Source organism: Solanum stenotomum, chromosome 1 (genome assembly GCF_019186545.1).
Source record: "Solanum stenotomum isolate F172 chromosome 1, ASM1918654v1, whole genome shotgun sequence".
Classification (NCBI taxonomy): Eukaryota; Viridiplantae; Streptophyta; class Magnoliopsida; order Solanales; family Solanaceae; genus Solanum; species Solanum stenotomum.
This window is the reverse complement of record NC_064282.1, coordinates 23,772,015-23,797,029: the sequence shown is the minus strand read 5'-3', so window position 1 is coordinate 23,797,029 and position 25,015 is coordinate 23,772,015. Positions and strand designations below refer to the sequence as shown.

The 25,015-nt window shown below is 35.6% G+C and overlaps 3 protein-coding genes across 7 annotated transcripts in view; 1 reads left to right on the top strand and 2 right to left on the bottom strand.

Annotated features, from left to right (window-relative positions):
* The first annotated feature begins 2,824 nt into the window (after window positions 1-2,824).
* Window positions 2,825-25,015, top strand: part of LOC125844013 (calmodulin binding protein PICBP-like) — a 32,497-nt gene continuing 10,306 nt past the window's right edge. The window contains exons 1-2 of one of the 3 annotated variants that reach the window (XR_007444102.1): window positions 2,825-5,327; window positions 5,478-5,717. Coding sequence is in view for 2 of the 3 variants with exons in the window: in XM_049523237.1 (XP_049379194.1) it covers window positions 2,880-5,315 (2,436 nt within the window). In the remaining variant the exon portion in view is untranslated. Of the gene's footprint in view, window positions 5,328-5,459; window positions 5,825-25,015 lie in introns of those variants that run through there. The other 2 variants (XM_049523237.1, XM_049523249.1) reach the window with 2 other exon arrangements.
* Window positions 7,416-16,119, bottom strand: LOC125844096 (uncharacterized). Its single transcript, XM_049523345.1, has 6 exons — window positions 15,960-16,119; window positions 12,900-13,071; window positions 8,932-9,058; window positions 8,301-8,422; window positions 8,071-8,192; window positions 7,416-7,948 (listed from the first exon to the last, which is right to left on the bottom strand). Exons 2-6 carry the CDS (start codon window positions 13,050-13,052, stop codon window positions 7,645-7,647), a joined length of 828 nt encoding a protein of 275 aa, XP_049379302.1. The 5' UTR covers window positions 13,053-13,071; window positions 15,960-16,119; the 3' UTR covers window positions 7,416-7,644.
* LOC125844104 (uncharacterized) lies at window positions 16,757-24,581 on the bottom strand. Of its 3 annotated transcripts, none has more exons than XM_049523357.1 (5): window positions 24,485-24,581; window positions 23,206-23,435; window positions 22,507-23,109; window positions 22,310-22,420; window positions 16,757-17,009 (listed from the first exon to the last, which is right to left on the bottom strand). In XM_049523357.1, exons 3-5 carry the CDS (start codon window positions 23,107-23,109, stop codon window positions 16,908-16,910), a joined length of 816 nt encoding a protein of 271 aa, XP_049379314.1. In that variant the 5' UTR covers window positions 23,206-23,435; window positions 24,485-24,581; the 3' UTR covers window positions 16,757-16,907. The 3 variants fall into 3 exon arrangements, with proteins under 3 accessions (XP_049379314.1, XP_049379330.1, XP_049379321.1); XM_049523373.1 differs by having other exon boundaries at window positions 16,892-17,009; window positions 22,292-22,420; XM_049523364.1 differs by lacking the exon at window positions 16,757-17,009 and adding an exon at window positions 21,769-22,188.

Sequence of the window (25,015 nt, the reverse complement as noted above, 5' to 3'; positions counted from 1 at the left end):
GAGGACTAAATAGCGTGTTTCTCGAATATAAGATGATTTAGATCCCCTTGCAATGGATTTGATTGCTAGGAAAGATGGATATCAACTTTGATAAAGATAATATTTAATGTCTTGATTAAGTTTTATTGATAAAACGTTATAAATATCCGATAAAATAATTGAAGAAAACGTAAACCGACAAAACATCACCAGCTTAAAAGCAAAAGATGAAAGACTACCACTGTCTTTCGTGGAACAAAGGTAGGATAAAGAAGAATAGTATTTTCTTTGTCCCATTTATGTCTTGATATAGTGTGTAAGAAAAAAATATTGTTTTTTTGAAATTTATGGTCTAAAACAATTCTTAAATATTTGTGTGGCTAATTATTTCATTAAAGGTAAAATAGAAATTGTAAAGTTAAATTCTTTCTAATTATCATAAGATGATATTCTTTTTGAGACAGACTAAAAAGAAAAAAATGCCACAAGACTAAAAGAGTCCTATCAATGGTACATTAAACAGGACATGAAAGCACCCATGCAATTCAAGTCTAATAGGAAATGACTCCTAACATGAGTCGTGGACTCGTGGTGTAGTTGTGGAATTGCTTCCTTGATTAGAGATCTCAAATTTGAATTTTGGATATAGAAAAAATCTTGTTGGGAGCCCCACTCTCAAATGAATCCTACAATGCGTAATTCAAATTCAATCGGACTCTAATATAAACTGAGCCAAAAAAAGAAAAAGAAAAAGAAGACTCCCATTTTATATCCACAACTTTCATGCATGGGCGGTGCACAGAAAGTTAGTTTGGGACCAAAAAGGAAAAAAGAAGAAGTGATTACTTCACATAATTGATAATTGTTGGTAACATTATCAAAAGATAAACATCTCTATTTGGGAATAAACTGCCAATTCTAACTGTTTTTGTCCCATCGAGATTTATTAAAAATCATCTCTCTATTTTTATCTTTTAAGATAAAAATGAAATCTACATACATTAAATATGTTATTATTGACAATGTTTTGACATCTTAACGACTTAACTCATATTTTTTCTATTTCAATTAAACATCCCAACTTAACTTACAAAATAATCATCTCGATATTTTTTTAAATATTTAACCACTACTTTTTATTTTTTCCTTAAAGAGAAAGCAAAGAGAAAAAAAAAAAAAGGTGAGGAGCGTCTGCAAAAATCTGGTGTACAAATTAGACGCTCCTCCTGAGTACCTCATGGTGTGTGGTGGGGGTCTTATAAATATAACCCCAACTTTTATTTGCTGACCATTTGCTCAAAATTCTTTTTTCTGCCAAATTTGTGGCCATTTCCACTAACTTTTTTTTAAAGTAAAATAAATTAAAGGAGTCCATTGATTTTTTAATGGTCAACTAAATCACCCTAGAATACAAGATTTGTCTTCTGTTTATTCCCATTATTTTAATAATAAAGCACAAAAAGAAGATAATATTCCTCATCCCTAATATTTTCAGAAAGTTGATGTAAATGTTATAGCTTTATATTAGAACTATGATTAATTTAATAAGGTTTATTACTTGAAAACTAATGGCTTTGGGTATATATATTAAAGATTTACATAATCAGTTAAACCATATGTTATGCTCCCATAATTTATGCAATTATTGTTTGTCCAACTAAGTTGATCTTTAACTAAAATTATTGCTCCTATCATTGTCATTTTTTTCCAAAATAATAATAATATAGTATAGATCTTCACGAATAGAAAAAAATTGTTTTACTAAAAAAACTGTCATCCCTTTATATATAAAGTTTGAGATTAATTTGTTAAGTATTTCATTATGATTATAAGCTAAATCAGAATAAAATTTATGTTCAAAATCTTACGATTATCTATCACATATAGAAGGTGAAATTATAATTTCAGGATCATAACAACAACAATATCATACTCATTATGATTCCATAAGTGGGATGTACATAAACCTTATCCTTACCTATAGTGTCCTCGGCTCAAGAAAAACATTAGATAAGACAAATAAAAAAGTAAAATATATGATTTATATATTGTGAAAATTGAATCATAATTAGGATAACTTTGTATTGGACCAAATAATCCATCAGTTATTTTAATGAGACAGTGCCATATGTTGATTTGTCACATATATCATAATAATAATGCAAACCAGAATGAGCATAGAATTTAAAAAATTAAAAAGGTAAAAGGGCCACAGGGCCCTATGACCTCCCAATTAGTGCAGGTCAGCATCTTATTCTTATCTTAATCTTATCATTATTATTTTTTAATTAATTGACATGTTTTCTCCATTGTCGTATTTCCTCTTTTCATAAATACTTTAATTTGTTGCACTTGATCAAAGATCTTTCGAAAATAATCTTTTCGCCTGCTCGAGATATGAATAAGTGTTATGTACACTCCATCCTCACCAAACCCCATTTGTGGATTTACACTGAAAATGTTATTCCCTCTTTTCATAAATACTTTGGTTTGTTGCACTTGACCAACTTTCTACCTCCTCGAGATATGGATAAGCTCTGTATACACTCTATCCTCACCAGACCCCATTTGTGAAATTACACTAAATATGTCGTCGTTGTAATATTAAAAAGTTCCCCACATGACAAATCAAACACCAAAAAGCAAGAAGACCCCTACCCCACTCCCCACCCCCACCCCCCACCTACATACACACACAAAAGAAAGCAAGACAAGAACATAAAAAAAAAGAAAGCTGCCTACAAACCAAAGGCAAATAAACCATTTGGAATCTCTGGTAGTTGAGATTTCAAAAACTGCATTTCTTCATGAACTAAAACTCTCTTGTCTCATGAAGAAGAAACACTACCTCATAAATCCTTGAAAAGAATATATCTTTCTTTTCCCAAAACCAAATTAAGATGGTGCAAAAAAAAGTCCTCAACAAGCTTGGTATCAAAACTGATCATATTATAAAAGCCAACAACCAAATAATGAACCACAAACCATCTTTGCCTGTATCACAAAACCATGACACCATCAAGAATAGAAAAGCTGAACTCAAGAAAAAGATGATGAAGAAATCAGGCAAAACCAAACACTTGGAATATGAAATATCCCACTCACCAAATTTCAGAAAATATGTACCTCAGCCAGGCAAACCACCCCCTAGTACTAACTCATCAACACCAACGAAGCGTCAGCATCAGCGTCAGAATCAGAATCAGCAACAACAACAATCAATATGTACTCCAAATTATATGAAGTCCACAAGCAGTTCTGTTGCAAGGAAAGAGCAATCTCAGGTCAGTTCAAGGAGCCTTCAAACTTGTTCACAAAGTTGTAGTAGAAAGAATTCAAGTAACTCAAAGTTAGGCTCAGCTAGTTCTGTTAATAAACCAATAAGGAGTTTATTAGCTAGAACTCCTAGTTTTAAACCAACAAGAGTTTCATCATGTTCCCCTATTGTTATGTATGATGATTTCCAAGTAGAAAGGGCTACATGTTCATCAACTTTGAAAGAAGTTAAGTTTCCTTCATATCTTGAACTTAGTCCTGGAGGAACAGAATCAGATGGAACTTCTGTTTTCAAGGTTTGTCCATACACATATTGCTCTCTTAATGGTCATCATCACCCTCCTTTGCCTCCATTGAAGTGTTTCTTGTCATCAAGAAGGCGTACGTTGAAGAATCAGAGGAGCTTCAAGTTGGGATGTGTCTCTCCTCGTCGAGCTAATCCTCGTGGATTAGGCTTGAATGATAATGTGCCAAAACAAATAGAGAGTACTACAGAGAAGGTAGCTCCTCTGACAAATGAAGATGACAAGGAGTTTTTTGTCGAAATTTATAGCAACGAAAAGGAAGAGACCAACTCGGTAGATGATTATTACATCATTGATTCTTCTGTCACTGATCTTGTACCTTCGGGTGAAAGCAGTGAAGTGGCAGCAGATGATACCGAGGACAATCTTGATCAAAAGAGAGAAGCTATTTCAGCAGAAATCAACACGCCTGGCTTTTGTCCTGCAGAGAATCCGAATGAAGGTGCTAGTGACATGGTTCAAGAGGAAGTGGATATTGCATCCTTGAGTATGCATACTGAAATAGAGATGGAAGCAACAGCAGAGGAGCTAGAATCTGAAGCTTCTGATATGGACTGGGATGTCGAGAAGTACTTTGCATTTAGCGAAGACGAAACTGGTTCAATCTCAGATGATATAGATCCCATCACATTGGTTGATGATCCAGTTGTCAGCGAGGAGTTCACGGAAAAATCATCTAATCCTGAACTTCTATCTGACAACACTCTGGAAGAGTTCTTTGATAAAGAAAGTATCATCTCTGGAACAAGTTATGATTATGCTGACTCCGAATCTATCTGTTCGCATACAGAATTTGACATTGATGAGTGTGTTGAAGTGTCTGAGGACACTACACGTATCTCTCTAGATGTCAATTTGATTCTGGATGGTACAGATAGTGAGACAGCAACAATGGATTATCAGGCTGCTGTTAAGGCAGAAGAAACCTTCTGTCTAGAAGATGAAACTGCAACTTCTCACGAGGAATGCGTAACTCTTCAAGATGATGATGCAGCTGCACTTACAGGCTATCAAGAACTCAATGTTTGCTATCTCAATGAAGTGCAAGATGAAACCTGTAAGGATAATGAAGAGCGTTCGGATGAAAACATTGTTGTCAAGATGGAAGATACAGAAATAAAAACAGATTGCTGTGAACAAGGAGATGAAAATGGTCATGGCAATAATGCTCAACTGTTGGTAGTAGAGGCAGATCTCAAGGACGAGAGCGATGGAAGCCATCAAGATGAAGATGGAAGTGAAAACGCCTCTGAAGACTGTACAAGTCATCAAGCTGAAGATGGAATTGAAAACGCCTCTGGTGTCGAAGTGGATCAAACAGCTGAGGCATGTGTGGAAAAGCAGAACCAAATCAAAGATAAGAAGACACATGCAAAATATGATTCGAGTGAAGAAATGTCTGAGAGGTACATAAACCTGAGAGGCATAGCCCGGCGCAATGACACTAAGGAGCCAGATGAGTCAAGAGACTTCAATCCACGACCACCAAATTTCCTGCCACTGGAGCCAGATCCAGATGCAGAGAAAGTTGATCTCAAGCATCAGATGATGGATGACAGGAAATATGCAGAGGACTGGATGCTTGATTTTGCACTCCGACGAGCAGTGGACAAACTTGCACCAGCTCGTAAGAGAAAGGTTGCATTGCTCGTGGAGGCTTTTGAAACAGTATTGCCAACATCTAAATGGGAACCTCACCTCAGGCGCAGTGCATCAGGATTCACACATCCTAGACCAATTCAAGCTTGCAACTGATGCCAGTTCCAGGTCAGTACAAAACTCATACCATCTAATACAATTCTGCCTTATATGTCATAATCAAACTACTATAACCAGAATGCTAGATGAAATCTTGAAATACACAGAATTGTTTTCATAGATGAGTTACAATAAGCACAGGCTTTCATTGTGGCACAGGTGGACATCAGCGCGGAGCTAGTAAGACAATCTTTCGTCCAGGAACAACTGGCTTGTTGCTCACAATTCACAACCCTCCAACATGTGCAAGGATTTCAGCTTAACGGCATTAAAGGAATTGATTGGGATTAGATGGTGGAAAACATCATCATGGAATCTCAAGTAATTTATAATAGAGCTTTCTAGTGTGCTTGTTTCCTGAGGATTATGCCTACACGTACTTTAGTACTGCTGTGAAAGGTTTTATGTACTTCAATCTATGGCTTTATCTACAGTTGGCTAATGTTTCTTATATGTATCCTGACATGCTATGGTACCATTATCTTCAACTATCATCTCTGCTACTATCTGAAATATGCCAATAAAATGTTTTTGACATGCATTTAACCAGTAATCACTACTGAGCAAATTGAATTTAACAGCCCGAATATTGGTTAGAAGAGATTGTAGAGTTCATCGAAGAGTAGGAACAATTCAAACACTAACTGCTCCATGTATATGGACAAAACAACTGCATCTTAGCTAAAGTTATTTACTATCACAAAACTTTTACCTTTTTCTCCTAAAGATCACTTAATTTCAGATACTATTCTCTCAAGTTGGAGATACTACTCTCTCATGTATCCAACTGATCATTATTCATCCGCCAAATCCTAAAGATCGATAAGTCATACAAGGACAAAAAAAAGGAAAAATGACAAATGGTATAACTACTCCATATGTATGCTTGCTCTCACATCCCAAAGTCGCAAGCTTGATTTGAACCACATTGATCAAAGCAAAGAATGAAAAACACTAACCAATAAACAGAAACTGCAGCAGAACCCAGGTAGCTGACCCAAAGCGCCTTTTTTGTTGATGTGGGCTGTAAAGTTTTGTTTTTCTTCTTTGAAGTTGGTTGGAGCAGCTAGTAGTTGATCAAATGACAATGAAAATCCACTTGGTGATTTAGTGCTTTTGAGTTCCATTATTTTGCTGCCACTGTTTGACAAAGATACAAAACAGCTATACGCACATCTCCATGGACATAACGAATACTTACTTTCTTTACCAAAGAAACTACTATAATGAACAAATAAAGAGATAAAGAACAACCATGGTCAGTGAAGACAGATTTGTACAAACCACATGATCTGGATGAATTTGATTGCGTCAAATTGATTTTCCAGCAACATTCCAAATGCCTTGATGTTGTAGTTATCTCAGTAGAGATGTTAACAGGCATTCTTTCAAAGGGACTACATTTCAACACTTGGTTTCTAAGTTGAAAAGGTCAAAGAATATCCCATAATAGAGTTATTACACTTATCTAATAACCCCATTCACGTCTTGGTAAAGTTTTTTCTAAAGCTTTGTTGTTTAAACTTAGATTCTAATACAGCATGAGCATGCTGATGCAAATACAAAAGATCAGCAGTTTACAAAAAACGTAAAAAAGCAAATAGAGCTGCAAAATAATTTCGAAACCCAACTTCTATAGCCAATTTTCAGAGTCAACCCATTCAAATTTTAGACGAAAAAAAAACTGTTTGAATAGTCCAGAAACCCATTTGATTTCTCTAATCAATCAGGCCAAAGTTTGTTAAGGACTATCACCAACATGAGTTGTGGTGTAGTGGTCGGACTGTTTCACCCTTAACCAAAGGTCTCGGGTTGGCGCCCTACAGTGTGCGATCCAAATTAATTAGTAGGGGGTTCAATATGGGCTCTGGATACCAAATGGGAAACCCAAAAAAAAGGACTTTCACCAAACACTTAAACTTATGATTCCAAACAAACTGGAATTAACAAAAATAAACAACTGAGAAAATGAAACCTTTGGAGTTTGCCACTCTTAACCACATAAAAATGGAAATCAACCAAACTATCACCTGAAAAGGCAAGCAACAGCGTAAAATACAAATTTAGACCTCATTCCTACTAATAATAGCCAAAAACTTGGGATAAAAGAAAGGAAAAAGACAGTAGAAGGCGGAAAAAGTAATTTCTCATCAGAGTACAATACATGTTTAACTAAACCACGCATAAAATGTTGGAAAATAGAAATATACTATGTACAAACTATGCATTCAAGTGTACTGTTTTTTTTCTCTTTTTGAATGCAATTTTCATGGATTGTGATGAAAACTAGAAGTGACTTCAATGAGCTAAGCAGGAAAAGAAAAAGCTACTTCTTTGTATCTAAGTGCAATTTGAGCCCTGATTCATCAATAAGTAATTGAAGCTCTTTCTGGTAATTCTCAAGAAGACTGTCATTGGAACTGAGGTCGCTGGAATCAGCCAAGCAGGAGCTAGAGTTGTCATTTTTAGCACTCTCTTCCGCTTTCTTTGTCAGATAATCACGGAACACCTTTAGCATTTCCACTGTTGAACGAGATTGCACAGACTCATGTAAGTGCTGGAACTTATTCTGGATTTCCTTTGTATCAACCATTCTTTCTACTAAGCCATTGGGAAGAGAGGCCAAAGCGCTTCAAAGAGGGAAAGAAAAGGAGAGAACATCAAATTTAAATCCGAAATGGCGAAGAAAATTTCTAGTTAGTACACAAACTCAACTCTCTACAGGTTCCATGTATGAAATGCGTATACTTACCTAGTGATACCTCTGACAAGACCCCAGTTGTAACCAACATACACAGAGTCTGTAAAACCAACATTAAATCCCTCTTGAACTGAAGCTTCTTTCCCTGCCATAAGACCATCACGGTATCCGACCTAATAATTCATCAGGAATTCCAAATACAAATTGAATTTGCAACCAAAAGGGACATATCTAATTTTGTTTTCTGGATGCTATCAATCAGATTAAACTTGTAAGGATACAGTGTGGAATTGGTCATGCCGCCTCTGCCATTCCCTGTCCATTTCAGATGTTTTATCCAGTTTATCAGTAGAATCATGGCACAAATCTCCATCATCACTCCACACGTCGCACCACTCGCTCTCTGGCATTAGATATTAATTGCAGTCAGCACTACTAACAAAACTATGTACAGGAGAGATCCTAACCAAGAAAACTATACATAGATAAGAGAACATCTCCACTTAGCAGCATTTAACCAACATATTTACTCACAATCACGATCAGAGGTTTAATAATGTTTGAAACGAGAAAGTAGGGAAGGATAGGAGAGATAATATAGTTCTTTAAGTTTTGAATAATCTTTGACAAACAAAGGAAGGCGACGGAGAGGAGAAAGAACAACGGTTAATCAATCCAGATCTGCTGAGAGTAGCCAGTGAAGAAGACCTTTTAGAATAAAACTTCTTAAGATGTAAATGAAGACCTTCAGTCTTCCACTTTGATAGTTATTCCAACAAATATGCAATCTAGGAATAAGAGCACCACATCATACCTTTTATTTATGGTAAGCAATTTGATATTCAAATGTTAATAGCAAAATGCATTTCTAATTTTCATTATCAGCTTGAAGCAATCAGCTGAAGTTCATACCATGTGAATCATTGTTTCCGGAATTGGTAGTCAGCCTAAGACTTGATTGAAGATTTGACATATCGAAAATGTCAGAGTAGAGTTCATCCTTTATACTGCTTTCCATCTTCAAGCCTAGGACAATCAACTGAAACAAATGCAAATAAAAAAACATGTAAGTTCAAATATCATAAGCCAAAAAAAAAGAAAAAGAAGAGAGATTTGAGGCACAAAAGCACTAATATCCATTGTCCTCCTTTGAGATACTACATATTATTTAAGTCAAAAGTTCCCACATGAATGCACAAACTGTATTTTAATAGTGAAGCTTTCAGGTGCTCAAGACAAACTAATTGTACATCAGCTACACAGTGGAAAACATCCAAGCTATAATGCAGCAAACTTGACAAAACGCATTATGATCAATGTTGCTTTCGTTCTTCTTATTAACATCAATAGAAGACCATTAAAAGAAAACTTTGCAAATTCTATACAGTTAATTGGTTAACATAATGTGCCATCCATTTATAACAATTAATATACAGTAGTGTCCAAGAATTAAATACATTGCACACAATAAAACTTTTCTGTTTTTTTTTTTGGATAAGATATTGCGACACCATAAACTATTACATTCCAATTATTCTTGAATATACTCTTTCATTTTTTTATAGATAGTAACTCAGTATAAGAAGCAGATGAATCTTCATTTTTTTACTCATTATTTCCCCTTTCCAGAAATAGACGATGTAGCTCAGCTTACCAAGTTCGGATTGAGGAAAAGGTTCGGTCAAATTCAAGAATAATAGGCAGGTCATCTAATTTGGGTGAAAGAATATTATTTTGATCTGAAGATGGACACAACCTAGAGAACATGTAGTAGTCCTAATCTTTTTTTTATGACAAGGGAGACCCGCAGCCGCTAACTTTTGGGTGCGCATAGGGTAAAACCTCCATTCCTGTGCAATAGCTCGCAAACCACACAGGAGAATGTGGGGTCCTAATCTATAATGTGGGGTACTTACAGGGTTACTACTTTTGATGGTCATAGATACTTCTTAACTTTGGTGGATGATTTTACTAGAATGACATGGATATTTTTGCTGAAAGCCTGATGTGTGTAGTGATTCAACAGTTTCTAACTCAAGTACAAACTCAGTTTGATAAGTTGGTTAAAATAGTAAGGCCATACAATGGAACTGAGGTTGTTAACTTAGTATGTGGTAACATGTTCAACAAACTTGGCATAATTCATCAAACAAGTTGTGCATGTACCCCTCAGAAGAATGGGGTGGCTGAGAGGAAAGCATAGGCACTTGCTTGAAATGACTAGAGCCATTAAGTTTCAGGCTCAAATACCTATCAAGTTCTGGGAACTATGTGTGCTAGCCGCTGTTTATTTAATCAATAGACTTCCTAGTTCAGTCCTGCAAAACAAGTCTTCATATGAAGTTTTATACAATAAAAGACCTTATCTGACTCATCTAAAGGTTCTCGGATGCTTGTGTTACGCAAAAATTCTCAAAGAGACTGACAAGTTACATTCTAGATCTAGAATGGCAATCCATATGGGATATTCTGCAACTCAGAAAGGATATCTTCTATATGATATAGACACCAAAAATCTGTTTGTCAGCAGGGATGTCATATTTAGGGAAGACACCTTTCCCTTCAAAAGTCATTTCCTAGATCTCACATCTTGTTCCCTCCATCAGATCCTTACAATCATATCCTGCTATAACTCTCGAAGGCAAAACGTGGAATCCTCTGGCCTATGTACATACACTCAGATTGTACTAAGACAGTCTTCAGAATCACAGGTTGTACCTGAGTCAGGAGTGGAGCCAGTGGTCACTGCTCAACCTCTGTCTATAGGAAACTCTCAATCTGAAACTAGAAAGTCAGGTAGAGAAAGGAACCCACCGATATGGTTAAACGACTTTGTGTCCATGACTGTACATAAGGAGGCTCCCTATCCTATGTCCCAACTATATTACCTATGATCATCTATCTCCTAGATATCAAGTTTCATAGCCAAATCTTCTTCCATAATAGAACCTACAAGTTATAGTGAGGCTGTTAAAGATCCAAGATGGGTGGATGCAATGAAACTAGAAATTGAGGCATTATAGAGTAATCATTATTTGGGATATAGTTCCTCTACCTAAAGGGAAGAGATCTATAGGTTGTAAATGGATATACAATGTTAACTACAAGGCATCTGGAGAGGTTGAAAGGTATAAGGCAAGGTTGGTTGCCAAAGGCTATAGTCAAAAGGAAGGGATTGACTACCATGAAACATTTTCATCAGTAGTGAAAATGAAAATTGTCAGGTCTGTTCTAGCTATTGCTGCAGTCAAGCATTGGCATATACATCAAATGTGTGTATACAACAATGTTATCAAAGGCGCGCTTAAGCCCTGAAGCGAGGCTCAAAACATGTTGAGCGCTTTGCCTCGCTTTATGTGCACTTCAGGGTCGTCATCAAGATTCTAAGACAAACTTTTCCTTGCCAACGAGCCTCTTATGAAGAAGTGAAACTAAACAATTGATATTTCACTTTATTATAAATTTTTGTCAATTTCTTGGGTCATATATTTGCCATTCATGTTTATAATTATTAGTGTTGGACTAAACATATACATTTGTATTTTTTTCTCCCTTTGCGCCTTTTTTCATTAAAACCCACGCTTTATTTACACTTTGCGCTTACCGCCCACACGGACCTTAGAGCTTTTTTTGCACTTTTCGCCTTTGATAACAGTGGTATACAATGCATTCTTAAAGGTGACCTTCTTGATGAAATAACCATGGAACTTCCTCGAGGTTTTATAAGTCAGAGGGAATCTAAGATAAGATAGCATGCAGACTCATAAAATCCTTGTATGGATTGAAACAAGCTCCAAGACAATGGAATGTCAAGCTCACTGAGGCACTTCCAAGGTTCAAATTTCAGCAAAGTCAACATGACCATTCATTGTTCATGAAGAAAATTACAGAAGGTACCACTCTAGTATTAGTTTATGTTGATGATATGCTTATAACAGGTGATAGTTTAATGTTGATTGAAGACACAAAACTTACACTGCAAAAGGCATTCAGGATGAAAGATTTAGGTGAGCTTAAATACCTCCTTGGAATAGAGTTTGCTAGATCTAAAGAAGGGATTCTAATGCATCAAAGGAAATATGCATTAGAACTTATCTCTGAAACTGTACTAGGGGTTAAACCTACCATGACACCTACGGATACAAGTGTTAAGCTCACCACTAAGGAGTATGACGACCATCTTAACCAAGAAGAAAATAGAAAAGAAGGAACTCTTGCTGAACAAACTACCTATCAAAGATTAATAGGTAAGCTTCTATATATTACTATGACAACACCTGACATCTCCTATACTGTAGAACTCTAAGCCAATTTCTACAAGCACCTAAGAAGTCACACATGGAAGCAACCCTCAGAGTTGTTAGATACTTCAAAAAACAACCAGGACAAGAGGTTTTGCTGTCATATCAGCATACTGTTATGCTAATTGGGCTGCATCCCCTTATTCCAGAAAATGGATAGGCAACTCCTCTTTAATGGTTGCTTATCCTAACATGTTCCAGATAGCAAGGGAGCCAAACTCTACTATTCAGCAATACAGAGAAGGGAGTTTCTGGAACATCATCCTCAGAAGGAACATACAAGACTGGGAAACGGAGGATTGAGTAATTCAATTTAAACTCTACCTGCCTAATCAAAACAATTTACCCACTATTGTGATGAAATGCAACAGCAGAATAAGCCCTTTACCAAATTAGGATGTAAATATCCTTAAAACTGTCCCAATGTCCTCCATTAATTACACCAAAGTGGGGAGTAAACAGTAAGGGAAAGGCCAACTTTGGGTGAAGAGCAAAGTTGTTGGATCAGGCACCAAATCAAAAGTGAAATCTTAACACAACAAAATTAAATTTTAATAAAAAAGTAGAAAAAGAAGGAACCTGTTGTTTGAGGTCATAGGGATCGGCACCTTTCTCCTTCATATCAACAGTCTTAGCAGCTTCTCTCTCAACCTCTTTCTCATAGGAATGGAGATCCTTCAGTATGCGTTTGCAAGTAGATGTCTTGATTTTCAGATTTCTGACCGTAGCCATTGTCAATGCTCGATGAAATCTGTCAAAAAAAATACTAATGTGTGAAATTTTAAGAAGGTTTAACAGATCATATTAAAAGGGTTTGTGCAAGAGCTTTCGGAACACAAAAACATTACTCCCTCTGTCCCATTTTATGTGAGGTAGTTTGACTAGCCACAAAGTTTAAGAAAGAAAGCAAGACTTTTAAAACTTGTGGTCTAAAATAAATGATAGAAGTTTGTGTGGCTGTAAATCATTTCATTAGGGGTAAAATAGACATTTTAAAGTTAAATTGTTACTTAATATAGAAATGTGTCATTCTTTTTGGGACTGACTAAAAAGGAAAGTAAGTCACATAGAGGGAGTACTATATAGGAGAGTAGTAGGAGATCTTTGGTTGGATGATTGACTTGTTAACATATTTATATTGCATTGTTCCTTTAAATATATGATTCGTCTTAACTGCTATGGTAAATTCTATACTAAACATCTATGTAATGGAATTATATTGCAAATATTTTTATTTTGTTTTAAAATCAAACACTTATACTTTTATATCATAAAATTTTACATAAAAAAGTTTCCTTTCCTCAAAGTGCATGTTAACAAAACTTCTTGGCACACAGTGAAACTCCGTATGCCATTGCTGGAATGGCTAGAGGCAAATGGAGGAAAACAGAAAACAAGATTCAACTCTTGGATGTTAAGCTGGCTAAGGCAAAGAGAGGATACCACAGAAGAAAGAAATTGCAGCCGCCACAGGAACAAAGGAAAGAGCCCAGAAACTGAGCCTGCTATGTCCCAGCAAAACATCGCGGTGAGTGCACAGAGTGGAGCATTATAACCCCTTTGAATACAATTAGTGAAAAGGAGAGGATGAGAACACACAATCATCAGCTCCAAGGAGTGTCACTGCCCAGATCTCAGATCCAGTTGTGTGGAGGGGTACCAATAAAACAGTTAAAAGAAGCAGCTGGAACGCAAAGGAGGCTAGACATGACACCTGCAACTGCTGTGAATAAGCCATGGGTAAGCTTATTTGATGGAAACATAAGGCCATCTAAAGATATGGACCTTAGAGCATTTTTGCGCTTTTAGCTTTTGATAACACTGGATGACTCCCCAACAATTGTTGCAATAGCCAGATTCATTGGTAACCAAAGTTCCTATGCTTATAAGTCAAATCTATTATCACAAAGATGGGTATTTCAGACTCAAATCTCATAGCATCTGTGATAGAGATGAAATTGTGCAATCAGGAGCCCATATGATAAATAATAAACCAGTCACTGTTAAACCATGGGTGCTGATTTCAGCTTCAATGATGAAGTGTTGAAAATGATTCCAATTTGGGTTAAGCTCCCTAGCCCTCCCCAAAATTGCTGGGGAATGAACTCGTTAAGCAGAATAGCAACTGGTTTGGGTACTCCAATATATGCTGATAAATGTACAACTAAAATGGAGAGGATCTCGTATGCATGTTGCACGAGTACTAGTTGAAATGGATGTCATGGTTCCTCCACCTGAGATAGTCAAGGTACTTGATCCTATTGGTGCTATATTTGAACAATAAGTAAGATAAAATTGAAGGCCACAATGTCCAGTTAAATCAAACCAAAAAAGAACCAGAACAAGTAGGCTCCTCCCAGAGTTGAGCCGAAGAAAACTAAGTAAGTTTGAACGAACAAGGGTGAGAAACCAGCTGAGGCAAACACAGGACAGGACCAAAGGAAGGAAATCAATGATCAAAGACCTAGAGACAAGAGGCATCTGAGGCAATTAACAGGCAGAAGTTGGACCAACTTGAGACAATGACGATGAAACATGTATGATAATTTCACAAGAATGACAACTTGATTGACTCAAGGGTGTGGCCTAGTAGTCAATGAATTAGGTTGAGCACCATGAGGTCGCAGGTTCAAATCCCAGCAGAGACAAAAATCACTAGGTGATTCCTTCCCATTTGTCCTAGACTAGGTGGATAGATTGACTTGGTACATGTTGCTAGAGGAAGGCAGCAGGTATCCCGTGGAATTAGTCGAGGTGCACGCAAGCCGGCCCGGACACCACGGTTATTTAAAAAAAAAAGGAAATGAAAACTTGATTGCAGCAAGAGGAAGCCATGAGCAAATCACACTATCAATTGACTAGAAACTTAGTCAATAATCATGTATTTAAGGATATCACATCAAACATTTTTTTCATTCAAACATCAAAATGTTCAGTTAACAAACCTAACCATGATTTTCCAGACAATTTCAACATGAACGTTATGCAGATTATATTCCAATAAGACACAAGACTAATTTCCTCAACCCAGAATAGACAGTGATCCATCCATAAAACCTTACGTTTCAGCAACTCTTTCCTATCCCAATCAAACCTCCAGGACATGTAAACACAAGCAAAGCTCTCATTGCAACATAACAATCACCACAAGCCTTGTTGCATTTAAATTACTATAAATAACATAAAGAAAAATTGTGGTATTCCTTTAATTAAAATAAGATCCGTTTTAACAAAGACAAAACTCAAGCAAATGAACAAAAATCACATTTTCCTGCAGTTCAAAACTCTACCGTTTCACATATCAATTCCACTCAAACACACAATTTAGTTGCAATAATGCTATTGTTCAATCCCAAAGGATTGCTTAACTTAGACGCAGACAATTTTCAATGCCATAGGACTAACCAGTTCACGATCTACCTGACTACCCAAAACTTACTCCAAATCAGTTACTTAGACTTCATGGGATCGTCTCTCAGACAATTTGTCAAACACATTGCAGGCAGAACTTTAACGAAACTATTTGTACTACTCAAATAATTGAATCACCCTCCCATTTACAGGGAACTTTAACCAAACTCCACATCAAACGAACCAGAGAAAAAAAAAACTGGGTACAAGAGAAGAGAGAGCACGAACCCGGAGGGCGATGGTCGCTGGGCTAGTGTACTGCCGGTGGGCGGTGGCGGTGTGTGAGCAGATTCTCGAGATGTGTGTAGCCTTTACAAGAAAAACCTACTATAGAAAGCTTGTATTTTTAAAAAAAAAAACATCCCTTATTACTCTTCTGTTTAATTTGGAAGGTTGTTACATATTGTATCGTAATATATGTTATATTGTATTGTAATATATGTTATATTGTATTGTTTTGATTAATATAATATTTTAATATATAAAAAGTAGAGTTATTCATGGTTATAATTAAAAGTTAGATTGAATCGCAATTCAAATTAAATTGATTATAAATTTGATATTTGATTAGGTTTAATTTTAAATTATGAAAATTGATATTATTTGATTTTGATTTTACTAAAAAAATAACTAAATCAAACTGAGAAATTGTATACATAAATTTATAATTATTTATATATATGATTCATAAAAATATTATTTTTTTTGTTAAGATTTAATAAACTCAAGTCTTTATTTATCATTTTATCAAGTCCAACACTTAAATCTTAGTCCAACTATTAAAATTTCAAGTTCAAATCTATCAAAATTCATTACTTTAGTTTTTGCCTAACCTACCTCACATTAGGTTGTCATAATTTCTCAATTGTTGAGCATGGGGTTATTTTTTCTTATAAAAATTTGATCGTTGGTATCACTTAACTAAATCATTTTGTTTGTGAATTAATAACTCTATTATTGCTTAATTGAATCAACAATGACTTTATGTGGATTATTCATATACTAGGTGTTTGTGTCTATCGAGATGTATATGTCCTATTAACAAACTACAATTTTAGGGACCAATTTGTACACATAAAATTGTTCCTGAGGCAGTGTTCCAAACTTTGTACATGCTAGAAATATCTCTAGTTATAACAGTAGTGTAGCACAGTCTAATGGACAAGATGGAGAGCTTTAAACTTCAGAAGATTCAAACAACTTCTCAACATCTGTTATTATGTTTCGAGCTTCTTCAAATTCAGGGCCTTGTTTTTCGTCTGTCTCCTCTAACTCAACCTGAAATAATATTTCTCAAATTATCAGAGCAGAGAAACAACTCACATGAGCTCCTTAAGTGAAATAGATGGTGGCAATAGGATGCATACTTTTAGCACAGTTCAGTTCATGCATCTTTATTAGAGTTGAACTAATAAAACATATTGGAAATTAAGTAGTCTTCCAAGTATCACAAATAAAAGACTTCCTAGCATCACAAATAAGTTTTTTCTTCTTTTTGGGTGTTCAAGAGATTTGTAGGTACTAATTTTCAAGGCAAAACTTGAGAGCTTTCCGCATTACTCATCCTGGAACCCCACCCCTTACCTTATGACATTCATTTTCGTCTACTTTAACAAAGACGTTCTGCACTTCTGCTGAGGTTCATTTTTTTTTTCACTTTAAAAAGACATCCTGATAAAGTTTGTAATACAAAATCAGAACAAAGAAAGCCAAGGTCAAATGCATCTTGAGCTGTTTTCACACAATCAACAAACGATCAGTTGTACCAATAATGCTAAAACCTTCACTCATAACAGAGTGGTTGGACTTCTTTGGTTCAAGAGTACATATTATGTCCTAGTAAGTCATCCCACAGTAAAAAAATAAAAATAAAAAATCCGGCAAGACAATTTCATGAAATAGATTGAATCAGCTACATAGATTATATATAATCTATCCACCTGGATCAGTCAAAATTAGTGAAAAAAGACATTTTTCTAGCAGGAAGAAGTCTTTTGAACTATTAGATATCAGCAAAGACAGAACTCATTAAGAGAAGGCATGTCAACTACATAATGAAGATTAGGTAATTTGATCTTAGATGGTGCAACATACTGATACTCGTGTTAGATAGCACAGTGAAGATCTGTAGAAGATAGGAGAGAGTATTAGGCATATGATTATTATTTCTTGTTATTATGTTGGGCTTAGTCTCTGTTTATCAAACTTTAGTTTGCGAATACCATGATCTCTTAAACTAATGAATATAGTCATTTAAGCAAAACACTATGAATAAACTTATTGCTTGTTCGGAGATCAGTTTGGCGGTGGAAGAACTATACGTCCAGGAGAGGTACTTGAATCAGCAGAAGAGAAGGCAGCTAAAGAAGCACGTACGAGAGAGCTACTTGCTACCTACAAGAGCAGAGTAGGCCTAACTATTGATCCAAACCTAAAACTTGAATGTGAGAAGGTATGCGTTAACTGCTATTGTTTTTTATATCATGTTTATGGATGCATCAAATTTCTTTCATTATGGAAAATGCATTTAATTCCCTTCTTATATTGATCTTGAGAAACAATACAGAAATCTGATAATTTATTTATAACTTTACACTTCTCAGCATAGATATAAAGTTGTTATATGCCATCCCAGTTCTATGAATTGCCATGCTGTTAGCGATTTGATCGGTAACACCAAAACTTGTTTCTCCATATAGTGGAATTAAATGTTTCTGTTAATCATTTCTACTTTGAATACACATATAGCAGAGTTTCATTTTGAAATAAAGAGATCTGGTCGCGTAGTCAGTCACTTAAATGAATGAGCAAAGAATTTAGAGTCTTCGGAGGCTTTGAACTGATGTGCTCTTTTTTCTCACAAATCCATTCAGATGGAATGAAGTTAAAGGTTTCAAGACTAGAAATTATATCATGGCCATGGCCCTTAATGAGTGGGATAAATTCACACTACCATCGGACATGAAGCTAGAGATCTTCAGGGATATTGGCATTCAGAGCTCATTAAAACTTAAGTGCACCTTCCGAGCTATGTAACTTTTTCTTCGATTGGATAATCTTGTGGATCTTCACTTTCCAGTGGTTAATTAAATATATTTGCACACTCAGCCATTGTAGATTATAGTAAACTTGGAAATAAACCAGAAGTACAAGAGCTAAATGCTAGATGTGGCCAATTGTTACTTTAATCCTATGAAGTATGCTTTACCTCTGAAATTCCTACAAGTGACATCTGTGTTCACATATCGGGGGTGGTTTTGAATGAACTTTTAGCATTAAGGGTGCCAACATTGCATGTTCATGCAGAGCTGCTACGATATGCACGGCAGGTGCATGTAACAGTGATTTTACAAAAGAGGCATGACATTACCAGCAAAACTATGGTTAGAAAGACTCAAAAGGCTTGGAAATGTACATGTGAAGAAAGTAGAGTGATATTGGTCTGAATTAGTTATCCTCCAGAACTGCGAAGTCCAAAAAGTCCTCTATAAGGCGCCCGGTCTTGCATTCTCATTTGTGTTTCCAGGACTGAAATCAAGGCCGAGAGGGGGAGAGTATGGAATACTAGGGGAGAATCCGTAAACTTCAAGAAAGTCAGGTGAATGGACCTGAAAGCACATAAATTCATATTCCAAGACTTTGAATGCAAACTAAATCGAATAATACATTTAAGAGGCTAGATGTGGGTGTTTTTCTTGAATTCACAAGTTGTAAAATAAACTAACGACTTATCAACATGGTTGAAATTGATTGAAGCATACCTTTTTAGAAATAGATTTCCTGTAAATTTCCATCCATACAAGCAGTGGTGGAGCCAGAAACTCAAACAAGGGGATTTTTTTAAAAAATCTCATGCCAAGGAGATTCAACTTATATATATGCAAAAAATAAATTAATCATTTTAGGCCCTATGTATGTATATTTTTCCAACGAAGGGGGTTACTCCTATGCCTCCACCAAAGTTTATAAGCAAGGTACATTGGAATTAATCTAGTTCAGATACTTATGTTTATGGTTGATTTAGATAAGATAATTGACATATTTTGAAGGAGTCCTTTGAAAGGGAAGAGTGTTTCAATTATTAAGCCATTCTTAATGTGGGTTTATATCCTTTCTTGTTCGAGAATCATGAGGTATGACTTACTTCTTAATTTTAGTGTTGTCATACTTAGGCATTGAAGGATGGTGACTCTTTCATGGACCTTGGCAAGCTCAAGGAAGCACTACCATTTTATGAGAAAGTTATGAATAAGTTGCCGTTTCAGGTGATTTCTTGTACTAGATGGACTTCAACACTTAACATTAATGCATGTATCTTTTTTTTTTCCCCCTTTTCACATCTTAAACCAGAAAAAAGAAAGAATTGTTTAGATGCATTTTATCCAACTTCATTGTATGTTATTTGAGTAAAGGTGCTAACTTGCTCAGCACTCTGTTGCAAATGACCCGCATCATTCCACCAAAAAAGAAGGAAAAGATCCAACTTCACGCTCAAATATCTTTTGGGGATAAGGATTGCATATGTTAATATTATTATGATAAAAGAGGCCTTGAACAAATTGATGTGCTTTACACATAAGTAACAAGGATTGAAGTTGTTACTTATACGTTTTTGCTTCTCTTTCATATGATGTAAAAACTTAAGATTTACTTTCTTACAAAATGAATGTCGTGGTTCATGAGAGACTAGATTACATTTGTCTTACTTTTATACTTCTTAACTTTGTGTTATCCCGTTCTAAACAAAAGTGTAAAGTAATAAAAGAAAACCTGAAGGCAATTGACACTTCTCGTTTTCAGTACATTTGACATTGAAATCTATGGCATAATATTTGTGCAGACTCAACTTCATGGATTAGCTGCACTGCAGTGGTCTATTTGTCAAGACTCGCTTCATAGGTATGTCATCTGTGATTCTCTAATGTCCTAGGTTTTAAACAACTTCTTAAAAATGTCTGCCCTCTGCTCTAATAAGAGTAGTTGAAGCATTTATGCTTAAGAATTCCTACTCACCCAAGAGAAATTAAAAAGGAAAGAGAGAGAATTTCACTGAGCATCTTGTTAAACTAATTGATAAAAGAGAGGCCAGCTTAGAATACTGGACCCCTACAAACCTGTGGATTCAAGTGATAAATTCACCATTTTTCTAACGTAATATTCTTGGTGTTCTTAATGATTTTTATGTTCTACTCATATGCTTTTTTTAGGGAAATAACATAGAGGTGCGCTCAAGTGACCCGGACACCATGGTTATTAGAAAAAAGGGCAATAACAGAGTGATTCCTAATATGTTAATCACCTAATGTGGCCATGCCCATATTCCTTACTGAGCCATTTTCTACTCATTCTGACTACTATAAAATAAAATGGAACAAAAATTTAGGGTGTTAAGTTAGATTAGTATGGAATGATTATGTCTTTCTAACAAGATCAAAAACTTAACTCATAAGTTGTATGGACATAAAGATCTCGTTACCTCAATGTGTTTGTTCCTTCTTGAAAGGGCACAGCAAAAACTCACCAATAAAGAAAGAAACGAATTGTTAATCGCCTTTACACATTTTTCTGGGAAATGAAATTGCAGAAAAGAGACCTCATGAAGTCTCTTTACTGCATTTATGAAAAATTTAATTGCAGAAAAGAGACCTCATGAGGTCACTTTTCTGAAGAAAAAAAACTGGTAGCAGATTTTTGCTTTAGCAGCTGCACACCATCTATTTAAATTCAATTCAATAATATGTACATTCTAATTAGCTAAATCAAGCTCAAAGAGCTGCCAACAATCAATCAAACTACAACAAATACATGTGCTAAATATCCTCCAATCAACACTACTTGAAAATCAACTTTAAAGTACTTCGAAATTGAATGGAAAAAGCATAGAAGTCATAAGTTGTACAATTGGATTTCAAACTACTTCAATGTTCTCATGCATCCACAAAACACATAATAAGTCTTAAAATCACCATAAAGTACTTAGTTTAGATTATCTAATACAACTCTAAACTTCAATAATGAGGTGGTATGTTTGCCACATGATCCTCATCATTGCTGGGCTCATCGGTCAAACCTCTGTATTGACCATATACTTGATGTTGAATAGGTTGATACTGGGAAAGACGAGGAGGGCAAACTACATCACTGGGACAAGGGGGAATCCACCCCGAAGCAACCAAAGCAAGTAGTGCATCTAATTGGGCCTTAATCCCTTCATGCTCTATGTCCCTCTGCCTTTCCCTAGCCCGCGAGACTTCGACTTGGCTACATAGCTTAGCTATCTTCTGTTCCAATATCTTCTCCCTTGACCAATCATCCTGGAAACTACCTAGGCCTTCTAGCTCCGAATAAAATTCACGAAAGGGGTCGTAAGAATACCCATACCAACTCGGCCCACCAACCGAGTCTAGCCACATTCTCTCAGTCTGCTCTTGGCTCAATGGCATGCCTCGGCTATCATCTAGTTGAATTTGATGGTAATCCTCAACGGATTGCATGTATTGATTATGAATATAACAGTAATAATATTAGAATATAAATTTAGGAAGTAAAGTAATTATTACTTTAAATTATTGGCTTACGTAGGTCAGTTGAGGAACCCAAACGTCTGGATCTCCGGGGGTTTTCTTCTTCCTTGTGTGTGTAGTCTTGAATGCCTTTGCCTGAGTTACCGGTCTCCCCAGTTTCTTTTCCTACGAACGAAATTAATTTAGTTATTAATCAAGAATAATTAAATATTAATAACCTACAATATATATAACTTAAGAAATGAACCTACCAATTTCCTCTTCACATTCCCTTGGCTCTGAACCCCAATTGTGTGTAGAGAGCCACCCTTAGTAGTTGCTCTGACCATCTTGGCAACCTCGTTTATCTGCTTGAACCTCGCGTCGGTCTCCCAGTGTGGACTCCCCTCATATAAAGGCCGACTAGCAACTTTCAATTGTTCAAAGAAAATTCTAGATTCATCATTGGGAGCTTCTTCAACGTGGTCGCGAAATTCAAAATCAGGATGCAGCTTATGCGCATCCCGAACCATGTAGTGCATTCTATAATTTTGGACATTAGGTTTCACTGCCTTACTACTTTCACCAACAACATGGTGTTGAAATCTATCAAAACTATTGTCAATTTCTCCATGACTAGTCCACACTGTATAGTCTTCTTTAAACCCATTTCGATAAAGATGAAACTTAACAATCTCTGGTTTTTCATAATTCATACATTGACATTTCTTACAAGGACACTTCACCAAGCTACTAAGTTGAAAAGGTTCTAGTGTCATTGCATAGTCCACAAAACCATCAACACCTTTTACAAATTCAGGCTTTATCCCCACTCGACCAAAATTAGTCCTTTCATACATCCAACTACGATCCATCTACATAAAGATCACAAAATTTGAATTTGTTAAACACTAAATTAAGTAATAATTCAACATTTTTTAATATTATTGAGTTTCAAATTTAATACTCACTTTTTTTTTTGATAACTGAGAAATCCCCGTCTGTGACCCGCCCTTTGGACCAATCACAGCCTTCTAAACTCGGTGGATAATGGGCCCGCCCCTCTACCCTTCTCCACTTAAATACCGGGCTTTGCTTTGCATGGTGTGGGGCTTGAACCTGCAACCTAAGCCACAAATTCTCCACCTTTTGCCACTCGAGCTATGCCTAACTCAACTTATGACTTAATGCAACTAATAACCTACATATAAATACTTGGTGTTTTCATTATCTTAGAAATCGAATTGTAACCTTATTCTACTTAATCTTGAAGCTCTTTTAAAGAAATTTTTTTAAAGAATAATTTGCTTCGAGTCAGAGTTTTCTTTTTTCAATTTTAAGTTCAAAGTTGAATTGTAAATTCGAAGTTCAGTCCCTAGTTCAAAGTTCAAATATTTTTTAATTTAATTCAAGGTCCAATATAGTATAAAGTTGAGTTAAAATTCAAGATCAAGTAAAGCTAATAGTCCTTGATGTATGTAAAAAGTAGATCTTTTAGTCCCAAACATTGAAACTAATAGTTCTTTCTTAAAAATCTATTAAACTTAATAGAGAAAACATTCACAATTACTACACCAGCCAAATCTTCCTCCTTGCACCTTCGTCCACCGCCTTGCAGTGGTTTCCTTCATTAGAAGACATTCAATGTCACTAACTAATCTCAACACTTTCTCCTTGACTAAACCAGACCACTCTCTCATTTTTTTCTATCCCCAGCCATAGAAATATACAAACAAACACCTTATGCTCCTCTCATCAACACTCATGTTAAAAGGAATATGATTGTTATAAAATTTATGGGTAGTAAGAAGGGAAAATATAAAGCATAACAAACTGAAAAAAACAACAGATATGAGGAATTGAAGGTATCTAAATTTGGAATGAGTGAAATTTGTTTCCTTCTTTCTTCTCCATTTGACATCAAAGAAAAAATAAATATTGAGAATGACCTGTATGCAAATCTTGTTAGGTTTAATTTTTTATTCTTGGAAATTGGAATCTCTTTTCAGGGAAACTAAGTACGAATTTCTCAATCAAATAAGTGACAAAATGAGGAAGATAAGTTGGTCTCTTATCTTTCTTCATTCCTGATATTATATAGTTTTTTCACTTCCCAATTTCAACAACAAAGAATGAAATTAAGCATAATGGACAACTTTCAAAACTCACCCAAATCCTAAAAAGAACACAAATCACATAAAGCTCACGGCTTTGAAGAATGTATAAATAATATGTAAAAAAAATAATTACCTGGACAGATTTGAGGGGCACTGCGGGGGTGGGACTGCTGGTTGTGAGAATTGGGGTTGAGAGTGAGGGTGGGGTTGGATGACTGTTCACAAATGAGAGTTGGGTTTGTATTTTTATTAAAAATAGAGACTCCTAGTGAGGTTGTATTTTAAATTTTTTGTTTGACGGTTTTGACTAATAAAAGCAACCTCGCGAGGTCGCTATCCTTAGTTATAATTTCATTTAACAAAATTCATGAAGTTTCTTTCTTTAAAAATATCAAATTGAGGGGGTAAAACGACCTCATGAGGTCTCTATTTGTGACCTATTTTTGAGGTCTCTTTTTACTGTTTTTCTAGTAGTATTAAGCAAGAAGGGTCAATTAACATATGGTTTCATAATTTATATGTGACGAGCATCTATCTCTAGACATCAATTAACCAACTTTCTAATATATCAATCCCTGGTAGTTACTTTAAAAAAAGGAACACTGACTGATTTCCTACCCAAAAGCAACACTCGTGAAAAATACATAAAAAGATGAGTGTCTAT

Bases quoted from the DNA above. Each gene is read 5' to 3' on its own strand.
- LOC125844104 (XM_049523357.1), bottom strand. From the start codon at position 23,109: ATGGATCGTAGTTGGATGTATGAAAGGACTAATTTTGGTCGAGTGGGG. The intron at 22,421-22,506 runs GTAGGTTCATTT...TTTCGTTCGTAG, and splicing joins GGAATGTGAAGAGGAAATTG to GAAAAGAAACTGGGGAGACC. The intron at 17,010-22,309 runs GTAAGCCAATAA...ATATTATTTCAG, and splicing joins GGGTTCCTCAACTGACCTAC to GTTGAGTTAGAGGAGACAGA.
- LOC125844096 (XM_049523345.1), bottom strand. From the start codon at position 13,052: ATGGCTACGGTCAGAAATCTGAAAATCAAGACATCTACTTGCAAACGC. The intron at 8,423-8,931 runs GTATGAACTTCA...ATCTAATGCCAG, and splicing joins CGGAAACAATGATTCACATG to AGAGCGAGTGGTGCGACGTG. The intron at 7,949-8,070 runs GTAAGTATACGC...CCCTCTTTGAAG, and splicing joins CTTGTCAGAGGTATCACTAG to CGCTTTGGCCTCTCTTCCCA.